The sequence below is a fragment of the Schistocerca cancellata genome, chromosome 3 (genome assembly GCF_023864275.1).
Source record: "Schistocerca cancellata isolate TAMUIC-IGC-003103 chromosome 3, iqSchCanc2.1, whole genome shotgun sequence".
In the NCBI taxonomy this organism is placed as follows: Eukaryota; Metazoa; Arthropoda; class Insecta; order Orthoptera; family Acrididae; genus Schistocerca; species Schistocerca cancellata.
This window is the reverse complement of record NC_064628.1, coordinates 21009646-21036895: the sequence shown is the minus strand read 5'-3', so window position 1 is coordinate 21036895 and position 27250 is coordinate 21009646. Positions and strand designations below refer to the sequence as shown.

Sequence of the window (27250 nt, the reverse complement as noted above, 5' to 3'; positions counted from 1 at the left end):
GAATTGCGTCAGACAATCAAGTAGCTCGGCAACGTACGAGCCGACATTCTGCTCTGAATAATACTTTTAATACTGTCGCAAAAGAATATATCTCAATATGAATAATAAAGCAGCGACTGCGGAAGAGAAGATATACAAACAAAACAGATAACATGAATATTGTATGTGTGCCTTCTCATTGTTTTTAATTTCTGTGGAAAGAAATATTGGAGGACAAAATTAGAAAAACCGAAAACTTATTATGATTATAATGAAGAGACAAAGTGTAACGTGCGCATGGGACACACAATACTCGTTAAAGCCTGTGCTATGGTAATTGATCGGGGTTCACCTTATGAGAAAGGATTTTCTTACAGATATCGACCGCGTGTACCTGAATGGTGGCAAATCAGACTCACACCCACTCTGTAATAACAATGATCCGTCAAGTAAGTCCAAAATGCAATTACACGTCAAGATGGACCAAACGTAACACTGAAGATGCTACCAATATGATAATAATACGGTCGCCAGCCTAATTAGGCATTAACTGAGTTTCTTCCCTGTACAAGTTGGTGTATATTCGTGCAAAACAACACGTAGTAACACTGCATAATATAGTAAAATTTTAGAACCAGAACATCTATTGAACTGATAGTTTCACTTTCTGTACTGATATGGAAAAACCATGAATACATAACACTATACTATAATTTATACTACAAAAGTTCGTACTGTCTATTGATCTGATTAAAATGGGACATAGGTTACCCTAGAAATAGCACTTTCGAGCGGCACACAAAATGTCAGTTTCGATAAAGATAAAACACTGATAAATTTTGGCTTTTATATGGACTTCAACTTTTGCTGGTCAAACCAATTTAGAACACTTCAGAATTCAAATGAATAAAAAGGGGGGGGGGGGGGGGATTGTAACATTACGAGTCAAGATAGCTGTAACGGAAATTGAATAGCGTAAAGTTATCATTAAAAACGCACGCCGCGCGATTTAATTGAATAGCGTAAAGTTATCATTAAAAACGCACGCCGCGCGATTTGTGACGATTTGGTTGGTCATAATAGTAGTAACATGCTTTTGAATACAATTAAAATATAACGGCGATACCTGCTTAGTGTTATTGGAAATAATATGTAGTAAATTAATGAGTAAGGTAGCCGATCCTATAAGAAGAGGTGAAATTGGGCATATTAAGGTGTTTTGCTTTATGTCGACTAAGCCGATTATACGGCGTCTTTTTTTCCGTTTACTCTTAGAAAAAAAAAAAAACAAGTAAGGAAGTGCTAATTGTGCGTTGTGAAAAATATAGGGGCGAATTTTAAATAGCTACAGTGTATAATCAGACTAACAAATGGACATTCAGTTACGCGAAATAGCGGACAGCGAAGTGTGGTCATTAAATTGAGTACACCTACAGGGCGGTAAATTCCGGGATAAGTCTATTCGCATCTCACGAGGGACGCGGTATTGAGACCGGTTTTTTTTTTTAAATTATATGACGGAGAGCGGGCTTCAATTTATAAAAAGGAGAAAAGATGTATCATTATCATTGACTGTTGGTGTTAAGCAACCAAATCTGTTCATCAAAGGGTTTCGGTGAATGAGTGGTGAGTGTGAAATGAAACTGTGAACGAAGTTATGTTAAATAAAGCAGAAGAGACAAGACAGTTTGGTCGTATCTGTTATTGTTCCATCAACCGTAACATTTCTTCTCGTTGTACGAAGCCTTTATAGACGATCGTTATGACAATTTGCTTTGAAGGGATCTCGTCACGAGTTAAGTTTTGGGGACCTGGTCAACAGGGGATAGTTCGTAGATCTTAACTACTGCAGCTATTCTGGAATCAGGTGCTACCGTGACCGTTGTGTGTTGTCAATGGCTTAAGGTCATCATATCTCATGCTCTAAGATCGACGCGCCTTTCCTCTTGGTATAACGGTGTCTCACGGTAACGACGACAACGCCGACGGCGAAGGAAGATACGGTAGAGGGACCTGAAACTGTTAAAATCACTGTATTAAAAAAATTGATTACTGAAATTATTATGCGTTCAAGATTTCCAGTATATGAGTTACGACTCTTTTCATCTTATTTACTGCTCATTTAAATACCTTTATATCTGTCTCGAAATAATTAACCTTCATTACTATATCAATATTAAAGTTATCTTTCAGCTTCGTTAGACCTTCGTTATTCATTTACTGGTTCATTAACAAAACAGTTCTTTAGACACCATTCTAATATAGTTAGGTCTGCAAGTAATTATTATTAACACAAAATTTAATTTTTCATTTCGGGACACTCGGATTGCACAACATTTGGAAAGGAACCTATCTATGTTAGTTGTGAGGATAATTAAATGATGGGAAAGTTCTGGTAAAATTTAGGTTATTATTGAACAGTTCACTTTCTAGTCCATACGAACATAGTACTAAAAGTTTCAACCTGCTTGTATCGATGCGGCGGTTGGCAGGTGGCGAGATGGCGAGGCACAGAGCGCACATACAACCACAGCTATGGCTCTTGACGTATCGGCACTTTAATTCTTCTTAGCGCCGCAATACTTTTCCATTTAGTGCCTAAGGAATTTTGCCATGCTGTATGGGCGTTGGAACGGCATACCCGAGGCTCAATGAATCTACGTCTTCCAGGAGAGCCTCCTCGCTCCAGAAGGTGTTGCTCAGACCAGTGCCAAACTCCAACTACCACTGCTGCTGCGCCCGTTGTGCCGTGCAGTGCCCGCGCGCATTTTCCCGCGCTCGCCTGCCATCCACCTTTTACCGCTCCCTGACAGGCCGGGTATTCACCCGAGATTTTGCGTTCTACATATCCTAACACATTGCCTACGTATGGACCAGACGCACAGTTACAATTTTAAACATCTTACTACAGTCTCAACATTTGTTACATTTCAATTCTATTACAATATTGCTTGACATTTGACATAAACATTAAACTTCACATTGAAACTTGTTTGCAGTTTTCTTAACACAATGGCATGAAACAAAACAAAAACAGATGAAATCAGAATATCAATTACACAAGTTTAATAGTACAACGTCGTCGTTGTTACAAAAGCACTAGAAATTTCAAAAAATTACATTCAAACGAATAAAATTCATGAAGTAAGACACTTCGATATTGTTTCTAAATAAAGAAAACAATATTAAGCACCGAACAAGGTTTGAACTCAGTACCGTTCACTTAGCAGCCAAAGCACTTTAACCATTACGCTAACGCAGTTCAACATTCATTAGAACTCCTTGAGGACTCTAAAACATCACGCACAATACCGACAAATACTGTTGGTATTACTCACGTCTCGTCGAAGTACAATAGGAAATAAAGAATTACCGCTGTTCTTTATTGTGAAAAAGCGGTTCGTGAGAATGATACAAACACCTTTCCTTGCTATCGCCTGAATAAGGAGGCTTTTTGCTTGTTTGGTTTAATTAATTAATAGAATATGAAGGAATTGGTGTAAAGAATGCTTTTACCAAACTTACTGTAAAAGAAAGTCTGCTATCAAGATATTGCTTTTGTTCAATTACTCTATTTATGACTGAACGTTTCTAAAACTGAAGACACTCGTCCGTGCTCTGCACTGCCGTCGAGCTCTGGCAACGTCGTTCTCTGTTCATTGGCTGACTGTTTTGTGACGTCAGGTGCGCAGAACGAACCTAAACTCGGCCGCCATCGTAAATGACGCACACTATAGTGTTGGACTGTATGGGAATGTGATGGCAGGCATATGCATTGTAAAGATTCCAGTCGCCAATATATAATCACAAAGGAGAATCGGGCATATTGTGCACCAAGCACATTGTAACCTCTTTACAAATCTGTCAGCCATCTGAGAACAGGTAATGGACTTGATGCAACATTCAGTGTCATCTCTCACCACATTCAGAAACTAACAGCAGTGAGACCAGGGAATTACTGTCCAATGCTTAGGCTGCCATTACACAATGATATGTCACAGACACCCTACGTTCCCACGTTCTACCCCTCATGGGACAGTTTTTGGTGCCATTTTTCGACAGGACAATGCTTGGTCACATATGCTACGTGTCTCTGTGAACTATCTGCATGATGTCGTACTGCTGTGGCCAGTAACATCCTCAGATCTATTCCCCCATAGAATACGAAGGACGTTTGAAAAGTCCGTGCAAAAATAAAAACTACTTATGTGTTTGGGGTAAACCTTTTTTATTTTTCGACATAGTCTCCTTTCAGACTTATATACTTCGTCCAACCCTGTTCTAATTTATCGATCCCTTCCGAATAATAGGAATTGTCCAAGTCTGCAAAATAGCTATTAGTTGCTGCAATCAGCTCCCTGTTTGAATAAAATCTTTGTCTCACCAGCCATTTCTTCAAGTTAGGGAACAAATAGTAGTCCGAGAGAGCCAAGTCTGGAGAATAGGGGAGATGTGGAACGAGTTGGGATCCTATTTCCATTAATTTTGCGACCACAACTGCTGAGTTGTATGCTCGTGCATTGTTGTGATGGAAAAGGACTTTTTTGCGGTCCAGTCGCCGGCGTTTTCCTTGCAGCTCGGTTTTCAAACAGTCCAATAACTGTGAATAATATTCACCTGTAATAGTTTTACCCTTTTCCAGATAATCGATGAGGATTATCCCTTGCGAATTCCAAAACACAGACGCCATAATCTTTCCGGCCGAAGGAATGGTCTTCGCCTTTTTTGGTGCAGAGTCTCCCTTGTTAACCCAATCATTAGATTGTTATTTGGTCTCAGGAGTATCGTAATGTATCCATGTTTCATCCACAGTACGAAACGACGCTTAAAGTCCTGCGGATTCTTCCTGAACAGCTGCAAACCATCCTTGCAACACTTCACACGGTTCCGTTTTTGGTCAAGCATGAGCAATCGCGGAACCCATCTTGCGGATAGCTTTCTCATTTCTAAATGTTTACGCAAAATATTTTCTACCCGTTTATTCGAGATGCCCACAGCGCTAGCAACCCCACGCACCTTAACTCTTCTGTCATCCACCACCATATCATGGATTTTATTAATGATTTCTAGAGTCGTAACCTCCACAGGGCGTCCAGAAAGTTCAGCATCACTTGTCCCCATATTGCTATTCCGAAAATTTTGAAACCACTTATAAACTGCTCTAATCGAAGGTGCAGAGTCACTGTAATGTTTATCAAGCTTCTCTTTAGTCTCCTGAGGCGTTTTGCCTCATAAAGGAATGTTTAAACACCACACGAAATTCTTTTTCGTCCATTTTTTGACAATCATTCGACTTCCTTGATTCACACGAATGCCAAACACAAAGAAGTAGACCAATATGGCTGAAACTTGGCGTGCGTTCTTTACAAAGATGCTACTAACTAAACATGACCTCGATACGCGCCGATGGTGCCATCTCTCGGACTTTGTACTGACTTTTCAAACGCCCATCGTATGTGTGGGGCAGCTGTCCCAATGCAGTGTCCAGAATATTAATGACCATTTATGACAGTTGTAGGTTGGGCTGCCTCGCAAGAAGATACAGTGGATTTACGACAACTTTTGCAACTGAATCAGTATACGCATCCACGCAAGAAGCGGCCAGGTGTCATAGTGATAAGTGGACTTATACTGCCAAGTTCTTCGCAAAATTGGCTCTATTTTGCAGTCGCTGTACTAACATCGCATACTCTCTCAACTTGTGAAGTTCCGTTTCGTTTCCTCCTCCCCTCCTGCATGCTTCACTTTTGTTTCTCAGACTGTGTAACTTTGCCTGTGTTTACGGAGATGGTGTTGTAGAGGAGGCGACAACGTAGTTGTGGGGTATCTGTTGTGAACAATCATCGCCCAGTTGCAGATAGGCAGTGGAAGCCTATGCACGAACGTGTATCTCGTATAACCTGTAAACTACAGCTGTTTGCAAATGACCATACACTATGACAAAAAAAAAAATGTCGCACCATTAAAGAGTCATCTGAATGGGACAGAAATCGGTACATGTGACGTACATGTACAGACAAACAAACGATTACAGTTTCAGAAAATTTGCATGATTTATTCAAGGGAAAGCGCTTCATAAATTCAGCAAGTCAGTGATGCATTCGTCCACTTTTGGCCCTTATGCAAGCAGTTATTCGCCTGACATTGATAGAGTTAGTGGATGTCCTCGTGAGCGATATCGTACCAAATTCTGTCCAGCTGGTGCGTTAGATCGTCAGAATTCCGAGCTGGTTCGAGTGCCCTGTACACAATGCTCCAAATGTTCTCAATGGGTGAGATACGACCATTGCCATAAAATAAGGTAAAGCAGACTCGCTGGGAAAGATTTAGTTGTTGTTCGAAAGTGGAAAGGTAATGAAGATAATAGAGGGTGTCGAAGAATTTCACCAGCTTCTGTGAAACGATACCTAACGAAATGTCTCTGTATTACGAATGTGTGCTGTATAAACCAGTTGTTTCAGCTTGCCCTACATATAAAAAGTCGTAGGAATAAGGTTGGGTAGACGTGTGAGCCATAGAAATGGTCCTCCCTTACCCACAAGTATGACGCAGGAGATATCCTTTGTCCACCGAACATTGTGACTCAAATAGTGCAGGAGACCTAATACGAAAGAAAAAAGAAAAATCGACTTCTCTTTTTAGCGAGGCCATATCCTGTTACAAGTCTGGGGCAATGTTCTGAATGGAGCTATTCCAAACATTTTGAACATCTGTAATGAGTTTCTGACTTCAGAACATCGTAACTGTTTACTTCACTAAGCACGCAAAAAAGGCTGGATATAGTTTAAAGAGTGCAAGTGGAGTGGCAGTTATACACATACCGTAAACCTTGTGTGCAAGGATTGTAGCCAAATAACTTTGAACTCACGGCCCCCTTCTATCAACGGATTACGCAGTGCGGGACTTACTACGGTTGTTATGGTTCACCGTGATAATGCTTTTCAACTGCCGCAGCAGGCAGATCTGCACAGGTGAAAAATGCACGCTCCATGCTCATCTCATATATTCGGAGGTAAATTAAAATGGACATTTTTCCTTATTTTGATTTGAGAAATCTTCCCTAAAATTATGGAAGAGTATTAATTGCATAACTTTTAATTTTGGATGGAGCAATATTGCCTCAGTACTAAAACGAAATGCGTTGTCTCCTTGTCCGGACCAGGTATTTTCAATGATTTCCCGTGATTTTGTGTCATACACTTACGCCCATTGTTTCCCGATGAACTAATCAGCCCAAACAGTTACATTTCTGAAGATGGGGAAGCGGCCTTACTCCGCCCAAAATGACTAGCAGTAGTATGGAAAACATCCGAGAGGAACTCGACAACCACATCAGCAATTGGAGATCTCACTAGGTAACATAGTGCTTAAAAACATTGATATAGAGACCGTTAGGTGTATTTTAATTGCGTGAATGATTGTTTTCACTATCTTTTAATTATTTCTAAACTCGAGGAGTTAGTAATTTGCTCGATATCCGTTGCTTTCCATTATACCCAGGGCCGATCCGAGAATTTTTTTTAACATAAGCGAAGTATCATTTAGCGCCCTCTTTCCCCTTTATCCCTCGAACACTTTCATCGGTTACAGTTTTCAGTGTTAACTGTGATATGCACTGTATACATTCCAGCACTTAGGCGCCCCTCTCAACGTGACAACTACAAATTATGATACATCCTGCATAAACATCTTACGAGAGTGGCAAAGTGTGTAATGTGATCGATATTTGTATTGTTCCCCTCATTCTGAGGGGTATTTACCAAAAACATTTTTTGTAAATCTTTCATTCTACCTCTGAAGGAGACAGTGGGCCGTACGAAAGCACAGCTCTTTTCCGCCAATAGTTGTAGCTTGTGCTGTTGTGACAACAATTATTCATGACAAGTGGGTGCTTATTTCATTTTGTTGGGTTTTTAATTTCATATAAGATTGCCTGCAGTTCGGTTTATATATCTTCATGTTATTCAGTGGTCTTGATGACGCTGTGTCGCTATCTTGGAATTTTTTTGATGTAGAAAATATTCGTCTAATTCTGTAGAAGATGATAATCTTGAAAATCTGGTCGATGTAGAGGATATTGTCTTTTTTGTGGGAGTTGCCTGAACATTGCTCACAATTTGTTCTTGTCACATCAGGCTACTATATCTTCTCAAATCCTTTAAAGAATTCTTTGTATATTGACTGTATCAATAATTTCACTAGTTTCCAAAGACAAATAACGTACACCGAGAATGCACATTAGCATGCCACGTACATATTAATGTATTTATGATTGACAATCGTGATATCTTGATTCCATTGCCATGTAATATAGCGCGCCTATAAATTATCCATAACATATAAAAAGTGAGCTTCAACAATACGCCTGCAAGAGAGCTCAGCAGCCTTTGGACTGCGGCGTTTACTCCTAGAAATGACGATTTTAATACGTAAGAGGAAAATCATGTGTGGAAGAAGTGTACAGCTCATTTGAGAATATAATTCGCTTAGTATTCATAATACACATTGGTGTTTTACTTGAACAAGGCACAAATTCACGGGTGGCATGTCGTTCGGCGATTCACAGATCACTTGGATCTATAAAGAATGGATGTAGAGTTAAAACTTACAACCATCGTTCTTTGGAAAATATTTTTATCTTTACGAACATTTTATTATCTACGACAATTAGACGACTGTCGCCCGTCGCCCACTTTCCATAGAAAATGCCGTACTAGAGCGCAGGTGGATTCCGGGTGGTCTATGAAGACCACAGTCAATATACCAAGAATTCTTTAATGGATTTGAGAAGATGTAGTACCTGATATGACAAGAACAAATTGTGAGCAATGTTCAGGCAACTCCTCCGAATGGGGCCTCCCGGCCAACAATGCCATACCATCATTTCATTTTTCAGTCTATAGATTCCAAACAAAGTTACAGTACCATTGCTAAGACTCTGAGAATACTACGGGACATCTTTAGAAATGCTCTGCGACAACTCCAACAAACTTAGCAGCACTGGGTAGCCGCGTGGTCTAAGCCGCCTTGTCACGGTCCGCGCGGCTCCCTCCGTAGGAGGTTCGAGTCCTCCCTCGGGCATGGGTGTGTTTGTTGTCCTTAGCATAAGTCAGTTTACGTTAGACTGAATAGTGTGTAAGCTTAGGGACCGATGACCTCAGCAGTTTGGTCCCATAAGATCTTCCCACAAATTTTCAATTTCCAGCAAACTTAAAAGTATAGTTGCGAACGAATTTACAAGGAACAAAATAAAATGAAAGAACGTCGTAACTTTTTCTCACGTGTGCAGTAAAATATCTCGTCTCTTATTAGTCACAACCTTATGCTGAACTTTAACTTCTGTCTTATTATACAGGGTGATTCAAAAAGAATACCACAATTTAAAAATGTGTATTTAATGAAAGAAACATAATATAACCTTCTGTTATACATCATTACAAAGAGTATTTAAAAAGGTTTTTTTTTCACTCAAAAACAAGTTCAGAGATGTTCAATATGCCCCCCTCCAGACACTCGAGCAATATCAACCCGATACTCCAACTCGTTCCACACTCTCTGTAGCATATCAGGCGTAACAGTTTGGATAGCTGCTGTTATTTCTCGTTTCAAATCATCAATGGTGGCTGGGAGAGGTGGCCGAAACACCATATCCTTAACATACCCCCATAAGAAAAAATCGCAGGGGGTAAGATCAGGGCTTCTTGGAGGCCAGTGATGAAGTGCTCTGTCACGGGCTGCCTGGCGGCCGATCCATCGCCTCGGATAGTTGACTGTTTATACCAACGTTTGATACACCACCTATCAGGAGGTTTAACACCATACGTCGTTCGAAATGCACGCTGAAGAACTGTCGTCGATTCATTTCTGCCGTACTCAATAACACAAAAAACTTTCTGTTGAGCGATCGCCATCTTAGCATCAACTGACGCTGACGCCTAGTCAACAGCGCCTCAAGCGAACAAATGTACAACTAAATGAAACTTTATAGCTCCCTTAATCTGCCGACAGATAGTGCTTAGCTCTGCCTTTTGTCGTTGCAGAGTTTTAAATTCCTAAAGTTGTGGTATTCTTTTTGAATCACCCTGTATATCGGGTAACTTAGCAATATGTTAAGATTTGTGACGCATCATACGCACCTCTTATCTTGGCGCCCCAAGTAGCAGCCTGTGTCGCTTAGGCCGTAAATTGACCCTGTTTGCACCCTCACATCTTGTTTCTGTTCACATTGTCAAATACTTTGACCAAACCTTAATTACGATGTGTGTTGTAGGTTTTATTCTCGTATTTTCTCTATTACTTATTGCAGAACGAATACATTGTCCATATTTGACAAGAAGCTTATACAAAATACAAGAAGAACAGAAGAAATTTTTAATAAATAAAGGAGTAGGACAAGAGTGTCGAATATCAACTATTCTTTATAACAATTACTTTAATGACATTATCCTGCATGGGGGGCGGCACATACAGGAAGGTATTTAAAATACGAAAAGACATCGTGTAAAATGCTTCCAAGGTTCTCGGATGTACTGTTGGAGCCAGTCATCAAAAGTCCACGATATTTCGGCGAACGACCGTTCCGCCATCACCAGGTGGTATTTACAGGGTTATTACAAATGATTGAAGCGATTTCACAGCTCTACAATAACTTTATTGTTTGAGATATTTTCACAATGCTTTGCACACACATACAAAAACTCAAAAAGTTTTTTTAGGCATTCACAAATGTTCGATATGTGCCCCTTTAGTGATTTGGCAGACATCAAGCCGATAATCAAGTTCCTCCCACACTCGGCGCAGCATGTCCCCATCAATGAGTTCGAAAGCATCGTTGATGCGAGCTCGCAGTTCTGGCACGTTTCTTGGTAGAGGAGGTTTAAACACTGAATATTTCACATAATCCCACAGAAAGAAATCGCATGGGGTTAAGTCGGGAGAGCGTGGAGGCCATGACATGAATTGCTGATCATGATCTCCACCACGACCGATCCATCGGTTTTCCAATCTCCTGTTTAAGAAATGACGAACATCATGATGTAAGTGCGGTGGAGCACCATCCTGTTGAAAGATGAAGTCGGCGCTGTCGGTCTCCAGTTGTGGCATGAGCCAATTTTCCAGCATGTCTAGATACACGTGTCCTGTAACGTTTTTTTTCGCAGAAGAAAAAGGGGCCGTAAACTTTAAACCGTGAGATTGCACAAAACACGTTAACTTTTGGTGAATTGCGAATTTGCTGCACGATTGCGTGAGGATTCTCTACCGCCCAGATTTGCACATTGTGTCTGTTCACTTCACCATTAAGAAAAAATGTTGCTTCATCAATGAAAACAAGTTTCGCACTGAACGCATCCTCTTCCATGAGCTTTTGCAACCGCGCAGAAAATTCAAAGCGTTTGACTTTGTCATCGGGTGTCAGGGCTTGTAGCAGTTGTAAACGGTAAGGCTTCTGCTTTAGCCTTTTCCGTAAGATTTTCCAAACCGTCGGCTGTGGTACGTTTAGCTCCCTGCTTGCTTTAATCGTCGACTTCCGCGGGCTACGCGTGAAACTTGCCCGCACGCGTTCAACCGTTTCTTCGTTCACTGCAGGCCGACCCGTTGATTTCCCCTTACAGAGGCATCCAGAAGCTTTAAACTGCGCATACCATCGCCGAATGGAGTTAGCAGTTGGTGGATCTTTGTTGAACTTCGTCCTGAAGTGTCGTTGCAATGTTATGACTGACTGATGTGAGTGCATTTCAAGCACGATATACGCTTTCTCGCCTCCTGTCGCCATTTTGTCTCACTGCGCTCTCGAGCGCTCTGGCGGCAGAAACCTGAAGTGCGGCTTCAGCCGAACAAAACTTTATGAGTTTTTCTACGTATCTGTAGTGTGTCGTGACCATATGTCAATGAATGGAGCTACAGTGAATTTATGAAATCGCTTCAATCATTTGTAATAGCCCTGTACATTGAGGTGACAAAAGTCATTGGATAGCGATCTGAATATATACAGATGGCGGCAGTACTGAGTACACAAGGTGCAAAAGGACAGTGCATTGGCGGAGCCGTCATTTGCACTCAGGTAATTCATGTGAAAAGGTTTCCGACGTGGCTATGGTAGGTGTTAACAGACTTTGAACAAGGAATGGTAGTTGGATCTAGACGCACGAGACATTTCATTTTGTAAATCGTTAGGGAATTCAACATTCCGAGATCCACAATGTCAAGAGTGTGCCGAGAATACTAAATTTCAGGTATTACCTCACACCACAGACAACACGGTCGCCGACGGCCTTCACTTAACGACCGAGAGCAGCGTCGTTTGTCGGTGTCGTTGACGGTGCTAACAGACAAGCAACATCAGAAACAGACGAGCAACCTAACGTATCCGTTAGGACGGTGCGGCAAAATTCGGTGTTAATGGGCTGTGGTAGCAGGCGAACGACATGAGCGCTGTTGCTAAGAGCATGACATGGCCTGCAGAGCCTCTTCTAGGCTCTTGACCACATCGGTTGGACACTAGACGACTGGACAACCGTGGTCTGGTCAAATCAGTCCCCGATTTCAGTTGGTAAGAGCTGATGGTATGGTTCACGTGTGACGCAGAGCCCGCGAAGCCACGAACCCAAGTTCTCAACGAGGCACTGTGCAAGTTACTGGTAGCGCCGTAATTGTGTGGGTTTTGTTTACATAGAATGAACCGAGTCCTTTGATCCAACTGAATCGATCATTGGAAACGGTTATGTTCGATTACTTGGAGGTCATTTGCAGCCATAATAATGGACTTCATGTTCCCAAAATACGATGGAATTTTTATGGATGATACTGCACCATGTCACTGGGTCACAACTGTTGGCGATTGGTTTGGAGAACATCCCGGACAATTCGGGCTAACTGTTTGGCCACCCAGGTCACCCGACATGAATTCTATACGACATTAATGGTACATAATCGAGAGCTCAGTTCATCCACAAAACCCTGCACCGGCAACAGTTTTGCAGTTATGAACGGCTATAGAGGCAGCATGACTTAATACGAGGGCAGTTGAATAAGTAATGCAACACATTTTTTTTTTTAAACAGGGGTTGTTTTATTCAGCATTGAAATACACCAGGTTATTCCCCAATCTTTTAGCTACACGACACTATTTTTCCATTCAATGCTACGGCCTTACGCCACCTTGAAATGAGGGCCTGTATGCCTGCACGGTACCATTCCACTGGTCGATGTCGGAGCCAACGTCGTACTGCATCAATAACTTCTTCATCATCCGCGTAGTGCCTCCCACGGATTGCGTCCTTCATTGGGTCAAACATATGGAAATCCGACGGTGCGAGATCGGGGCTGTAGGGTGCATGAGGAAGAACAGTGCACTGAAGTTTTGTGAGCTCCTCTCGGGTGCGAACACTTGTGTGAGATCTTGCGTTGTCATGAAGAAGGAGAAGTTCGTTCAGATTTTTGTGCCTACAAACACGCTGAAGTCGTTTCTTCAATTTCTGAAGAGTAGCACAATACACTTCAGGGTTGATCGTTTGACCATGGGGAAGGACATCGCACAGAATAACCCCTTCAGCGTCCCAGAAGACTGTAACCATGACTTTACCGGCTGAGGGTATGGCTTTAAACTTTTTCTTGGTAGGGGAGTGGGTGTGGCGCCACTCCATTAATTACCGTTTTGTTTCGGGTTCGAAGTGATGAACCCATGTTTCATCGCCTGTAACAATCTTTGACAAGAAATTGTCACCCTCAGCCACATGACGAGCAAGCAATTCCGCACAGATGGTTCTCCTTTGCTCTTTATGGTGTTCGGTTAGACAACGAGGGACCCAGCGGGAACAAACCTTTGAATATCCCAACTGGTGAACAATTGTGACAGCACTACCAACAGAGATGTCAAGCTGAGCACTGAGTTGTTTGATGGTGATCCGTCGATCATCTCGGACGAGTGTGTTCGCACGCTCCGCCATTGCAGGAGTCACAGCTGTGCACGGCCGGCCCGCACGCGGGAGATCAGACAGTCTCGCTTGACCTTGCGGCGATGATGACACACGCTTTGCCCAACGACTCACCGTGCTTTTGTCCACTGCCAGATCACCGTGGACATTCTGCAAGCGCCTATGAATATCTGAGATGCCCTGGTTTTCCGCCAAAAGAAACTCGATCACTGCCCGTTGTTTTGCAACTCACATCCGTTACAGACGCCATTTTAACAGCTCCGTACAGCGCTGCCACCTGTCGGAAGTCAATGAAACTATACGAGACGGAGCGGTAATGTATGAAAATATTCCACAAGAAATTTCCGGTTTTTTCAACCAAAATTGGCCGAGAAAAAAAATGTGTTGCATTACTTATTGAACTGCCCTCGTATTTCTGCAGGGAACTTCCAACGACTTTTTGAGTCCATGCCACGTCGAATTGCTGCACTACATCGGGCAAAAGAAGGTCCGACACGATATTAGGAGGCATCCCCTGACTTTTGTCTCCCCAATGTATACCTGACTGTCTAGAGTTCGGGTCAATCCGGACCAGCACCGTGATAGGTGATGAAAGAGCATGCGGCTGCGAATTTCGGGGAGGGTCTCAGTTGCTCGTTGCCTCTATCGCTTTTCGCGTCCGGATGTCACGTTCTCTTTTGAAAGACCTTAGTATTAGCCCCCATGCGTTGCTCACTTGGAAGATGGTGCCCTTATTCATTAAATAATCCGACAGCCGGATTTCAGTTGCTTCTTTTAAAACGCAGTCCCAAAATTTATCGGTGGTAGCCAGGACTTTCGTTTGTAGGTAATTCATTTTATGCCCCTTTTACGATGCAGCGTTCCGCTTTCACAGATTTGTTGGGCCGCTTTAAGCGCGTGTGGTGCTCATGTTCTGTACACCGATCTTCAATTGTGCGGGCAGTTGGTCAAATATGTTTTTTCCGGGTCCAACTAGAGCCGATCCGAGGACCGGCAAATATAAATACCGCCAGTACGCAATAGGTACGTCATTCCATCAGCACCACATGACGATGGCGAAACGTTTCCTCGCCGAAATATCGTGGACCTTAGACGTTTGAATCAGGCAGTACATCCGAGAATCTTGGAAGCGGTATATACGTCGAGATAGCCGCATATTACGTACCTTGTTAAATTTTTACTCTGTGCTGCTGCTGTCAAGATATTGCAAGAAAAAGACGACGACTTACAACGTGTACTTTACCAACTGAATCACCTTCGTAAGCAATACGATGTTGATATTTCTAAAACCAATACTATGGTGATGGTTTTTGGGGAAAAGATCCCGTCCGATAAAAAAATTATAGCAGATAATATGATTTAAAACAAGAGTCATCTATCACTTATTTAGGATGTTAAAATGGGCCTAGACAATATTAAAGATCTAGATGGAAAATTGGCTACATTTGGGAATATTTGTGATTCTGCTGATAATGTGTGTAAAAATAAGGTCAGACGGGAAACGACAGTAAAATTTTATAGACTTATACTCTTTGCAGCACTTCTCGGTTGCTGCTTACCTACAAAAGGAACAGTAAAATGCGGGGTGCGAGGATAAAATGCCACTCAAGAAGGGACCACATAAAAGAAAGTAACAGAGCTAAAAGTAGGAACCAATTGAAAGCAGACTAACCAAAATTCTACAATATCTGGTACGAACACGTACAAAGAATGGAGAGTAAAAAGCTTTCCAAACTAATAGTAGCTTACAAACCAACAGAAAGAACGTTAGGAGTCGTACGGAAAAATGGATAGACAATTTCAGAAGGCAAAAAAAAGCTCAATGCCTAACCCATGAAGTGCAGAAGAAGAAAAACATGAAGATCAATGATTCGCACCTTTTACATGAAACTTAAAATAAAACCGGTAGTATTTTTTATAATTTTGAAACGTTAAAGTGATATACTTACTTTAATAGGTGGCTGTTAAGGTTGCAAGATCGCTTTAAAGATATCTAGAACATGAAGATTCAAACTGTTGAACATAACATAGAAAGCCATTACAAAGCAGAATATCAAATGTTGGAAGCTAAAATTATTTTATTATTTTAAAATGTAAGTACTTTACATACCGTATATGAGGACGTTGATAATTTCCTTTGAGTTTTATTTATCAGCAAACCATATTTAAAATCTCTGCTAGCTCTGAAAGCCATACATATTATAAAAATGGTTGTACGTTTATGTTCAATACCTCCTCCTCCTAAACGAGTGGACCGACTTAAACCAAACTTGGTATACATATCCCTTAACTGTCTGAAACACTCACTGTATGGTAGGAACTACCCACCTATCAGGATTCAGGAGATATGACGCCATAAACAACTATCTGCGTGATAAAAAGCCGCAACTTTCATGACGTTTAAATTTATTGCTTCCGTGCTACTGAATATTCGCAATAAATTTCGCAGACAGTATCTGCATATGTCGCTAAATGCACCAAAAGATTATACCATAGCTACCACACACAATTCAGGAGATATAACATAGTATTGAGATGAATGAAGAAGTGCTGCATTGTTCATGACGTTTAAATTTGTTACTTCTTTGCTACTAACTCTATTCGCAACATATTTCGCAGACAGTATCTACATATCTCGCTGAATGTAGCTGCACAAGTATGTCATTGTACACTACATAGTACAAGAGACACAAGTCGTAAACACTGAGACACGTGAAAAAATGTCGCATCATGCATGCATTTTCTGTATGTCATTTATTGTTTACTACCAAGACACTCCTACAATCGAGTCATTTTAAGCAAATCCTTGATACCTCACAGCGCTTTTGATGGTTTTCAGCTGCGAACCGCAAACGTCTGTAGGCGAGAACAATAGCCGTCTATAGAGCAATGAAGAGACGTTGCCATAGAAACGTTTACAAAAATTGCGTAGTAGACACGCGATGTAGATGCGCCTATCGTACAGACACTGTATCATAATTTCAAAGGTGTTTTCACAAATACATGGAATTAATTTTTTCGATATTGCGCTACAAATACATTTCATTTTACACTACTGGCCAATAAAATTGCTACACCACGAAGATGACGTGCTACAGACGGGAAATTTAACCGACAGGAAGAAGATGCTGTGATATGCAAATGATTAGCTTTTCAGAGCATTCACACAAGGTTGGCGCCGGTGGCGACACCTACAACGTGCTGACATGAGGAAAGTTTCCAGCCGTTTTCTCATACACAAACAGTAGCTGATCAGCGTTGCCTGGTGAAACGTTGTTGTGGTGCCTCGTGTAAGGAGGAGAAATGCATACCATCACGTTTCCGACTTTGATAAAGGTCGGATTGTAGCCTATCGTGATTGCGGTTTATCGTATCGCGACATTGCTGCTTGCGTTGGTCGGGATCCAATGACTGTTAGCAGAATATGGAATCTGTGGGTTCAGGAGGGTAATACGGAACGCCGTGCTGGATCCCAACGGCCTCGTATCACTAGCAGTCGAGATGACAGTTATCTTATCCGCATGGCTGTAACGGATCGTGCAGCCACGTCTCGATCCCTGAGTCAACAGATGGGGACGTTTGCAAGACAACAACTATCTGCACGAACAGTTCGACGACGTTTGCAGCAGCATGGACTATCGGTTCGGAGACCATGGCTGGTGCTACCCTTGGTGCTGCATCGCAGACAGGAGCGCCTGCGGTGATGTACTCAGTGACGAACCTGGGTGCACGAATGGCAAAACGTCATTTTTTCGTATGAACCCAGGTTCTGTTTACACCATCATGATGGTCGCATCCGTGTTTGGCGACATCGCGATGAACATTCATCATCGCCATACTGGCGTACCACACGGCGTGATGGTATGGGGTGCCACTGGTTACATGTCTCGGTCACCTCCTGTTCGCATTGACGACACTGTGAACAGTGGACGTTACATTTCAGATGTGTTACGACCCGTGGTTCTACCCTTCATTCGATCCCTGCGACACCCTACATTTCAGCAGGATAATGCACGACCGCATGTTGCAGGTCCTGTACGGGCCTTTCTGGATACAGAAAATGTTCGACTGCTGCCCTGGCCAGCACATTCTCCAGATCTCTCACCAATTGAAAACGTCTGGTCAATGGTGGCCGAGCAACTGGCTCGTCACAATAGGCCAGTCACTACTCTTGATGAACTGTGGTATCGTGTTGAAGCTGCATGGGCAGCTGTACCTGTACACGCCATCCAAGCTCTGTTTGAGTCAATGCCCAGGCGTTTCAAGGCCGTAACTACAGCCAGAGGTGGTTGTTCTGTGTACTGATTTCTCAGAATCTATGCACCCAAATTGCGTGAAAATGTAATCACATGTCAGTTATAGTATAATATATTTGTCCAATGAATACTCGTTTATCACCTGCATTTCTTCTTGGTGTAGCAATTTTAATGGCCAGTAGTGTATGTTTTCGTTTCTAATAGAAAATTGCCAAAATGAATACTCGAAAACTGACGGGTTTGCCAGCTAGCATAATAATAAAATTCTAAGCAAGTTCCATTCTTGAATCTGTTTCTTTCATTTGTCCACTGTGCCAAAATTAGTGAAAAATACATTCAACACCTGCATCAGCCGTCGAAAGAGCGCAGAAGTTTCCAGCAGTTTACAGCAATTTTATCCTTTCTGACGCTGAAATATCACACCCACTTATCAATATAACTACAATTTCGAAACTTATGTCCCCACAGGTTAAATTATAATTGGCCTTCAAGTTCGTTTCTTCTTGTCTGAGGCAAGTTGAAACATATCCAACATTAATTTTCCTTTCAGAATTTTAGCACGCTGACTGGGAATGAAGTGTTCCAGAATTACCACACACACTTTACGAGCAAAAAAAAAAAAAAAAAAAAAAAAAAAAAAAAAAAAACGCACTACGAGGAAATTATCCGAAAGGGACGGAAATCGATATATGTGATGCACCCATATAGACAAATCATTACAATTTCAGAAAAGTTTGAGTATTTTTTCGAGAGAAAAAGCTTCGAAAATTGGTCTTTACTAGTCATCGGGGCGCAGTTCGAAGCGGGACTCATCACTAACGACAATTCTACTCCAGTCAATGAGATTCCAGTCTGAAGACGTGTCTGAAGACGCAATGGACAGCGGTAGGATATCAACCTGAATGTCGCCTGCCATATAGCCCGACAACCAGGAATGGTGGTCCGGGATGCCATTTCTTTTCATAGCAGGATACCTTACAGTGTCATCTGAAGTACGCTTACAGCCAACGGTACGTCGGCGATATTCTAAGCCCCGTTTTGTTGCCCTTCATGGCAGTTCATCATAGGCTTACATTTCAGCAAAATAATGCCTGCCCGCAAACAGCTGGAGTATCTATTACCTGTCTTCATGCTTGCCAAACACAACATTGGCCAGTAATGCCGCATGATCTCTTTCCAACTGGGAACGTTTCGAGCATTACTGGCAGGGCCCTCTAAACACCTCTGGATTGACTATCTAATGCGCCAATTGGATAGAATTTGGCACTGCATCCCTCAGGAGCATATCCAACGAGACTATGTATCAATGCCAAAACGAATAGCTGCTTGCATAAGGGGCAAAGGGGGACCGAAGCTTTATTTACTTGCTCAATTTGTGGAGGGCTTTCTCTTGAACAAATCATCCAATATTTCTGTAATTGTAATCATTTGTCTGTACATGTACGTCTCATCTACCGATTTCTGGCTTTTTTTTTGTATTTTCCGAGCAGATATCAAGTGCTTTCCCTTCCTACTACTCTCGAGACACTGAAAGGCTATCAGCTTTCAGTAAAGCCACAGGGAATGGTATACACACGGCTATACACTTGGGCTGAACGTAGAATCACCATAAAATGTTGTAATAAATATTCAATTCTGTTCCAAGATTGCAATAACATTAATGACAATAAGAATAATCATAATAAAATTCCTCGAAATCGATGACATCAGAGATTATTCTTAAATTTCTCAGGCGCCGCTGGGAGGAACGTTCCAAACTTGCGCAAATCTTCGATTTTCTGGACGCTTGGTGACACTAGCGATGGATAAACACGATCTTACAAAATGCGTAAATAATTATTAAATTTAAACTGTTGGTATTACTACAGTGATTAACTGGGTGATGCCACGCAAGACAGACGTGACCCTGTCGTCCCAAGCTGGCCACTTCAACCAGTGACTCGAGTGAGAGTACAGACCTGAGGACAGTGAGTGCTGGCGTTCCGGTGAAGACATCGGGACCCAGACGCGTCACGTTAGTACGACTCAGATCCAGAAAGGACAGGTGGGCCGCGTTCAGAAATGTGCCGCTGGACGGCACCAGCAGTGGGTTGCTGCTCACATTCAGCTGCTTCAACTTGGGCACAGTGACGAACGCTTCCGGTCGGATGGAGACGATCTCATTCCCGTGGAGATCGAGAACTTCCAGCTCCGGGAGGTCCGTGAGGCCGTCCACTGCGCGCAGGCGGTTCTCCTTGAGACGCAGCGTCCAGAGGCCGGTGAGGTTCCGGAAGGTAGCAGGCGGCACGGTAGCGATGCCACACCGGCTGAGTTCCAGAATCCTCAGGTCTGGGGCCACCAGAAATGGCCCACCTGTGACACATGTAACACACTCCTAAGCAAACACGACAAGTATGATTTTTTTTTCTTTGAGTCCCTATCATCAATGATAATGTAAATGTTTGTTAGTCACTCCAGGAGATACGAGGGCAGTTCAATAAGTAATGCAACACATTTTTTTTCTGAAACAGCGGTTGTTTTACTCAGCATTGAAATACACCAGGTTATTCCCCAATCTTTTAGCTACACAACACTATTTTTCAACGTAATCTCCATTCAATGCTACGGCCTTACGCCACCTTGAAATGAGGGCCTGTATGCCTGCACGGTACCATTCCACTGGTCGATGTCGGAGCCAACGTCGTACTGCATCAATAACTTCTTCATCATCCGCGTAGTGCCTCCCACGGATTGCGTCCTTCATTGGGCCAAACATATGGAAATCCGACGGCGCGAGATCGGGGCTGTAGGGTGCATGAGGAAGAACAGTCCACAGAAGTTTTGTGAGCTCCTCTCGGGTGCGAAGACTTGTGTGAGGTTTTGCGTTGTCATGAAGAAGAAGAAGTTCGTTCAGATTTTTGTGCCTACGAACACGCTGAAGTCGTTTCTTCAATTTCTGAAGAGTAGCACAACACACTTCAGAGTTGATCGTTTAACCATGGGGAAGGACATCGAACAGAATAACCCCTTCAGCGTCCCAGAAGACTGTAACCATGACTTTACCGGCTGAGGATATGGCTTTAAACTTTTTCTTGGTAGGGGAGTGCGTGCGGCGCCACTCCATTGATTGCCGTTTTGTTTCAGGTTCGAAGTGATGAACCCATGTTTCATCGCCTGTAACAATCTTTGACAAGAAATTGTCACCCTCAGCCACATGACGAGCAAGCAATTCCGCACAGACGGTTCTCGTTTGCTCTTTATGGTGTTCGGTTAGACAACGAGGGACCCAGCGGGAACAAACCTTTGAATATCCCAACTGGTGAACAATTGTGACAGCACTACCAACAGAGATGTCAAGTTGAGCACTGAGTTGTTTGATGATGATCCGTCGATTATCTCGAACGAGTGTGTGTCCGCACGCTCCGCCATTGCAGGAGTCACAGCTGTGCACGGCCGCCCCGCACGCGGGAGATCAGACAGTCTTGCTTGACCTTGCGGCGATGATGACACACGCTTTGCCCAACGACTCACCGTGCTTTTGTCCACTGCCAGATCACCGTAGACATTCTGCAAGCGCCTATGAATATCTGAGATGCCCTGGTCTTCCGCCAAAAGAAACTCGATCACTGCCCGTTGTTTGCAACGCACATCCGTTACAGACGCAATTTTAACAGCTCCGTACAGCGCTGCCACCTGTCGCAAGTCAATGAAACTATACGAGACGAAGCGGGAATGTTTGAAAATATTCCACAAGAAATTTCCGGTTTTTTCAACCAAAATTGGCCGAGAAAAATAATGTGTTGCATTACTTATTGAACTGCCCTCATATTTCGTGAAGTACGATATCGAGAGATGAAACCGGGATCAAACATAGTCATTAATTCCAAGTTGTAGCGAAAAGATGTCTTCTGAAAGAAGCGGAAGCAATACGTACTCGTGTACTCAACTGGCCTCTGGCTGGCGCCGTGCAGACAGACTCTGCGCATACGAGAAGGGCAGTGTTCATCGAGCGCTCCACAATTATCCCGACACACTCAGCGTGATGTCCCCCCAAATATGGTATGGTTCAAACAAGTGACCACTATTTTCCAGGGCATCCCCAATCTGGGATGATACAGGGGTGACGGGTATAAAAGGGTGGACCCGCCACCAAGTTGGAGGTCGGTACAGTAGGCATCTGTGACGCTACCCGTGTGTAGCTTGTTGCCACGCTGCAGACTTAGGATAGTTAGAGATACCGGCGTAGTGCCATCAAGAAGGAGATAGGCGCGGGTTTGCTGGCAGCTCGCTTGAAGTGCTACGAAGTCGGAGTTCGTGACAGGAATCACTGATACAGAGGCTGTCAGTCAATAGTGTCAGGATTAGACTTCCACAGTTATGACATTATTATGACTTTAATTTACCCTGGGCTTCATTGACAATTACACCGAGTTTTGTATCCCTGAGAACATTTTTCAGCTTGTAGGTGAATCGCAATAAGAGTTCTGCAAGCTGTCCACGCTATTGTCCCTCATCGATTGCATCGATAGAGGTAGGACTCCTGACATCCGCAAAGTGTTCTTCTTCTCCCTCTCAGGACATGACTCAGGTTAATACTGTGTAGCACCACTTGTAGCCTTGATAATGGTCTTCGTTCGGCAAGAATCCGAAAGCTTCTTCGGGCATACCTTATCTGTCTGAAGCGACTCATTAATATCTAGATACTGTAGAGGCACTAAATTGTGAAGATGTTAATTGCTGCTTTTCACCAGCTGTTCCATGGTTGCACATATTTTTTATGGGAATAAGATTGGGCGATTTAGCGGGCTAATCGAGGTGCGATAGAGTAAATGCTCGTCACATCAAGAATGTTTGCGTGCAACCCTGTGAACAATGATGTCAACTTGGAAGACGGAAGTGTCCACGTCATATTCATCAGCAATGCGTAGAAGAAAGGGCAACATCTGATCATCGAAAATGTTGAAATAAACCTCCTGATTCATGTTCAACTAACTTACAGGAATGCAGTCGGGTGACGTCTTCGACAACCTTCGATATTTCGACAGGTGACTACCCTGTCGTTTTCTTGACAAAACTGCAGCAATTAACAGATCAGTTCCGGAAAGATGAAACAAACATACACACGAACTATGAACATTAGCGCCATCATAACCAAAAATATCCAGCGCTAAAAGTTATTGATAATGAAAATTACTGAGATAGGGATTAACTCGTACTTCTATTTTTGACAAGGAAGACGGATTCCACGCAGAACTTAAGGGAAACCATACAAATATTGTCTTGGTTCCTGCTTCTATGCAGTGTGATCGGCCTCAATTGAACAGTTCTGTCAGGAGGGTCAATATGGAGCTAGATCAGCTGCTTCAGGCAGCTACCTTGTCAGGCATTGGTTTGGTTCCTGTTGATGGTATTGGTAGGCGGGACTTCACAAGACATGGCCTGCATCTCAATGGGATGATATCAAAACCTTTAAGGGGGGGACGACGACTGAGACTTATGGGAGTACTTCTTTTTTAGGCTAAGATCAATGTCCAATCATTCTACATTGATTGAAATTAAGCTTAAAGAGAAGCTCAGACAGGCAGGTACAAGAGATGTTAAAGTATCACAAGTTCCTCATAACAGTACAGTGAAAAAGTTTCTCATAAACGCACTAGACGAGCTTCTTCTTTGTTTAGAAGATTTAGAAACGGGATGGAGTAGATGTACTATGCCTGTCTGGACATCATATAGTCACAGGTATGGAAATGGTAAATGTAGGTAGATATAAGCTTTCAGCACTTGTAAGTAGAGACACTATGTAGAGAGTAGTTGCCTTACACACGTATGTTAAAAAGTGTGAAAAATTTGGAAAACTAAAAAATTTTGTGTAGAGGGTAGTGTGAGCTTAAAGTAAATAATGGTACTTTTACAACTGTAGGAAGGCAACGGGAAACCACCACTGGAATCACTTCCCTAGACGCTCATGCGGTGGACCTCTCTGATGGGGCTTCCCCCATGACAAGACCTGCCGTAAGGCAGAACACAAAGTTTAAAGTTTATAACTGGAGCCGGTTATAGGTCCCCAATGGGAAATTTTCAACTATTTTTCAAAACCTTGGATTCTTTGTTGCGCTATCTGTCGTGCAGAGGGAAGCAAATTATTGTTTGTGGAGATTGGCCTTGATGTATTACTCAGATGGTACATGAAAACAGCACACTGGTAGAGGTTTTTATAGACCAAGATAAATTTAATCAAATAAAAACGTTTCCTGTTAAGAATGGTCTGTCTGCTCATGATGCACAGCTAGTTACAGTATATGACAGTATTCCACAGAGCCGGCCGGTGTGGCCGTGCGGTCTAGGCGCTTCAGTCTGGAACCGCGTGACCGCTACGGTCGCAGGTTCGAATCCTGCCTCGGGCATGGATGTGTGTGATGTCCTTAGGTTAGTTAGGTTTAAGTAGTTCTAAGTTCTAGGGGACTAATGACCACAGATGTTAAGTCCCATAGTGCTCACAGCCATATGAAGTTCCACAGAGTAGTGCAAAACAGTCTTCCAGAATAGTGCATTCAATTAATGATTTAACAATCGATAATTTTAGGGAAAGCTTGCAACAGTTAGACTGGGATGAGGTGTACGGGGAACCCGATGCTAATTTAACCTTTATGAATATATTTGAAAACAGTTTCCCTAAGAAAAAATTAAATATAATTGTAAGAAAGGGAAATGTATCTTAAAGCTAAGAGGAGCAATGATCCAGAAACAGTGAAACATTATAAAAACTACTGCACTGTATTAAGAAAAGTTATTAAAAAATCCAGAAGTATGTGCATTATGTTTGAGATTAGCACATCTGATAATAAAATTAAAACAATGTGGAATATTGTTAAAAGGGAAACAGGGCAACCAGGAGCACAAGAAGACTGTTAACAAGAAGTCAGAAGTAGAAATCATTTTTTTAGTGTTGTAGAGAAAATAGGATCCAGCTATTCATTATACAATGCAAGGCAGTATACGGAAGAGGCGATACCTATGCAATCTAATTATACTGAAATTCAACCCACCTCTTCTACTGAAATTAGGAAAACAGTAAATTCACTTAAAAGTAAAAGCTCACATGGAATGGATGGCATTTCCAAAAGAGTACTAAAAGCTTGTTCCCAACAGACAAGTAAGATTCTCAGCCACATATGCAGTAGCTCACTGAAACAGGGCATTTTTCCAGATAGCCGGCCGGAGTGGCCGTGCGGTTCTAGGCGCTACAGTCTGGAGCCGAGCGACCGCTGCGGTCGCAGGTTCGAATCCTGCCTCGGGCATGGATGTGTGTGATGTCCTTAGGTTAGTTAGGTTTCATTAGTTCTAAGTTCTAGGCGACTGATGACCTCAGAAGTTAAGTCGCATAGTGCTCAGAGCCATTTGCACCATTTTTTTCCAGATAGAGGGAAATACACTGTTGTTAAACCATTGCGTAAAAAAGGGGTAGGTCTGATGCTATGAACTACCACCCATCTCACTTCTGACAGCTTTATCTAAAATTCTTGAAAAAGTGATGTATTCAGAAACAGCATCACATATTTGTAAAAATGAAGTACTAACAAAACGTCAGTTTTCTTTTCAGAAAGGCTTTTCAACAGAAAATGCTATATATGCTTTCACTGATCAAGTATTAAATGCACTGAATAACCGAACATCACCTATTGGGATATTTTGAGATCTTTCAAAGGTTTGTGAGTGTGTGAATCATGAAATTCTTCTAGATAAGCTTAAGTTTTGTGGAACGAGTGGGACAGTGCACAAACTGTTTAATTCATATTTAACTGGAAGAAATCAGAAGGTTGAAATTAAGATTACAGATAGTCTGCAAAAATCAGCAAAGTCCTCTAACTGGAGAGGTATCAAGAATGGTGTCCCATAGAGTTTAGTCTTGGGTCCCTTATTGTTCTTAATATATATTAATGACATGCCACTCTATATTTATGAAAATGCAAAGCTAGTTCTTTTTGCTGATGATACAAGTATAGTAATCACACCCAACGAACAAGAATCAGCTGAGAAAATTGTAAATAATACCTTCTAGAAAATTATTAAGTGGTTCTCTGCAAACGCACTCTCACGAAATTTTGAGAAAACACAGTATATACAAATCCGTACAGTAAATGGCATAACACCATTGATAAATATAGAATATTAACAGAAGTCTGTTGCTAAGGCAGAATATTCAACATTTCTTGATGTGTGCATTGATGAGAAACTGAATTGGAAGAAGCTGAAACTGTTGGCTTCAGCTACTTACACTGTCTGGGTTATTGTTAATTTTGGTGATAAACATTTCAGGAAATTAACCTACTATGCCTATTTTCAGTCACTGCTTTCATGTGGCATCATATTTTGAGATAATTCATCATTAAGAGAAAAAGTATTTATTGCACAAAAGCGTGTAATCAGAATAATAGCTGGTGCCCACCCAAGATCACCTTGCAGACTTTTAATTAAGGAACTCGAGATATTCACGGTACCTTCACAATACATACATTCACTTATGAAATTTGTTATTAATACCCTACCCCAATTCAAAAATAAAAGCGAGGTGCATAGCTACAACACTAGAAGAAAGGATGATCTTCACTATTCACTAAATCTGACTTTGGCACAGACAGGGGTGAACTATACTGCCACGAAAATCTTTGGTCATTTGCCAAATAGTATTAAAAGTCTGACAGATAGCCAACTAACACTTATAATCAAATTAAAAGAATTTCTGTATGACAACTACTTCTACTCAATATATGAATTTTTAGATATGAAATAGTAACAGTAAAAAAAATTGTATCCATACGACAATGTTCTGCAATAGTCTATTTGCTTGGTTGTTGTAATTGTCTGACGATTATGTTCAGTACCCCGGTCCTTCATCGGTCATGATAGTCAGATCAACATATGATATGCCACAACTGCATGGAATACGGTACATACCCTCCTTACGCAAAGCAAAATCATATTTAACGGAACCTAAAAGGACTCTAATCTTACACTGAGGTCGGAAAATACATTTTACACCATGTTTCCGCAAAATAAAACCAGTCTTGTTGGAAATGATCCCTGAGTGAGGTAGAAAGTACT

At 42.1% G+C, this 27250-nt stretch overlaps 1 protein-coding gene across 2 annotated transcripts in view; it reads right to left on the bottom strand.

Moving 5' to 3' along the window:
* The window catches only part of LOC126176814 (insulin-like growth factor-binding protein complex acid labile subunit), a 233174-nt gene that overhangs the window by 55069 nt on the left and 150855 nt on the right, over window positions 1-27250 (bottom strand). For both annotated transcript variants that reach the window (XR_007535664.1, XM_049923996.1), the window contains exon 3: window positions 20128-20521. Coding sequence is in view for 1 of the 2 variants with exons in the window: in XM_049923996.1 (XP_049779953.1) it covers window positions 20128-20521 (394 nt within the window). In the remaining variant the exon portion in view is untranslated. The remainder of the gene's footprint in view (window positions 1-20127; window positions 20522-27250) is intronic.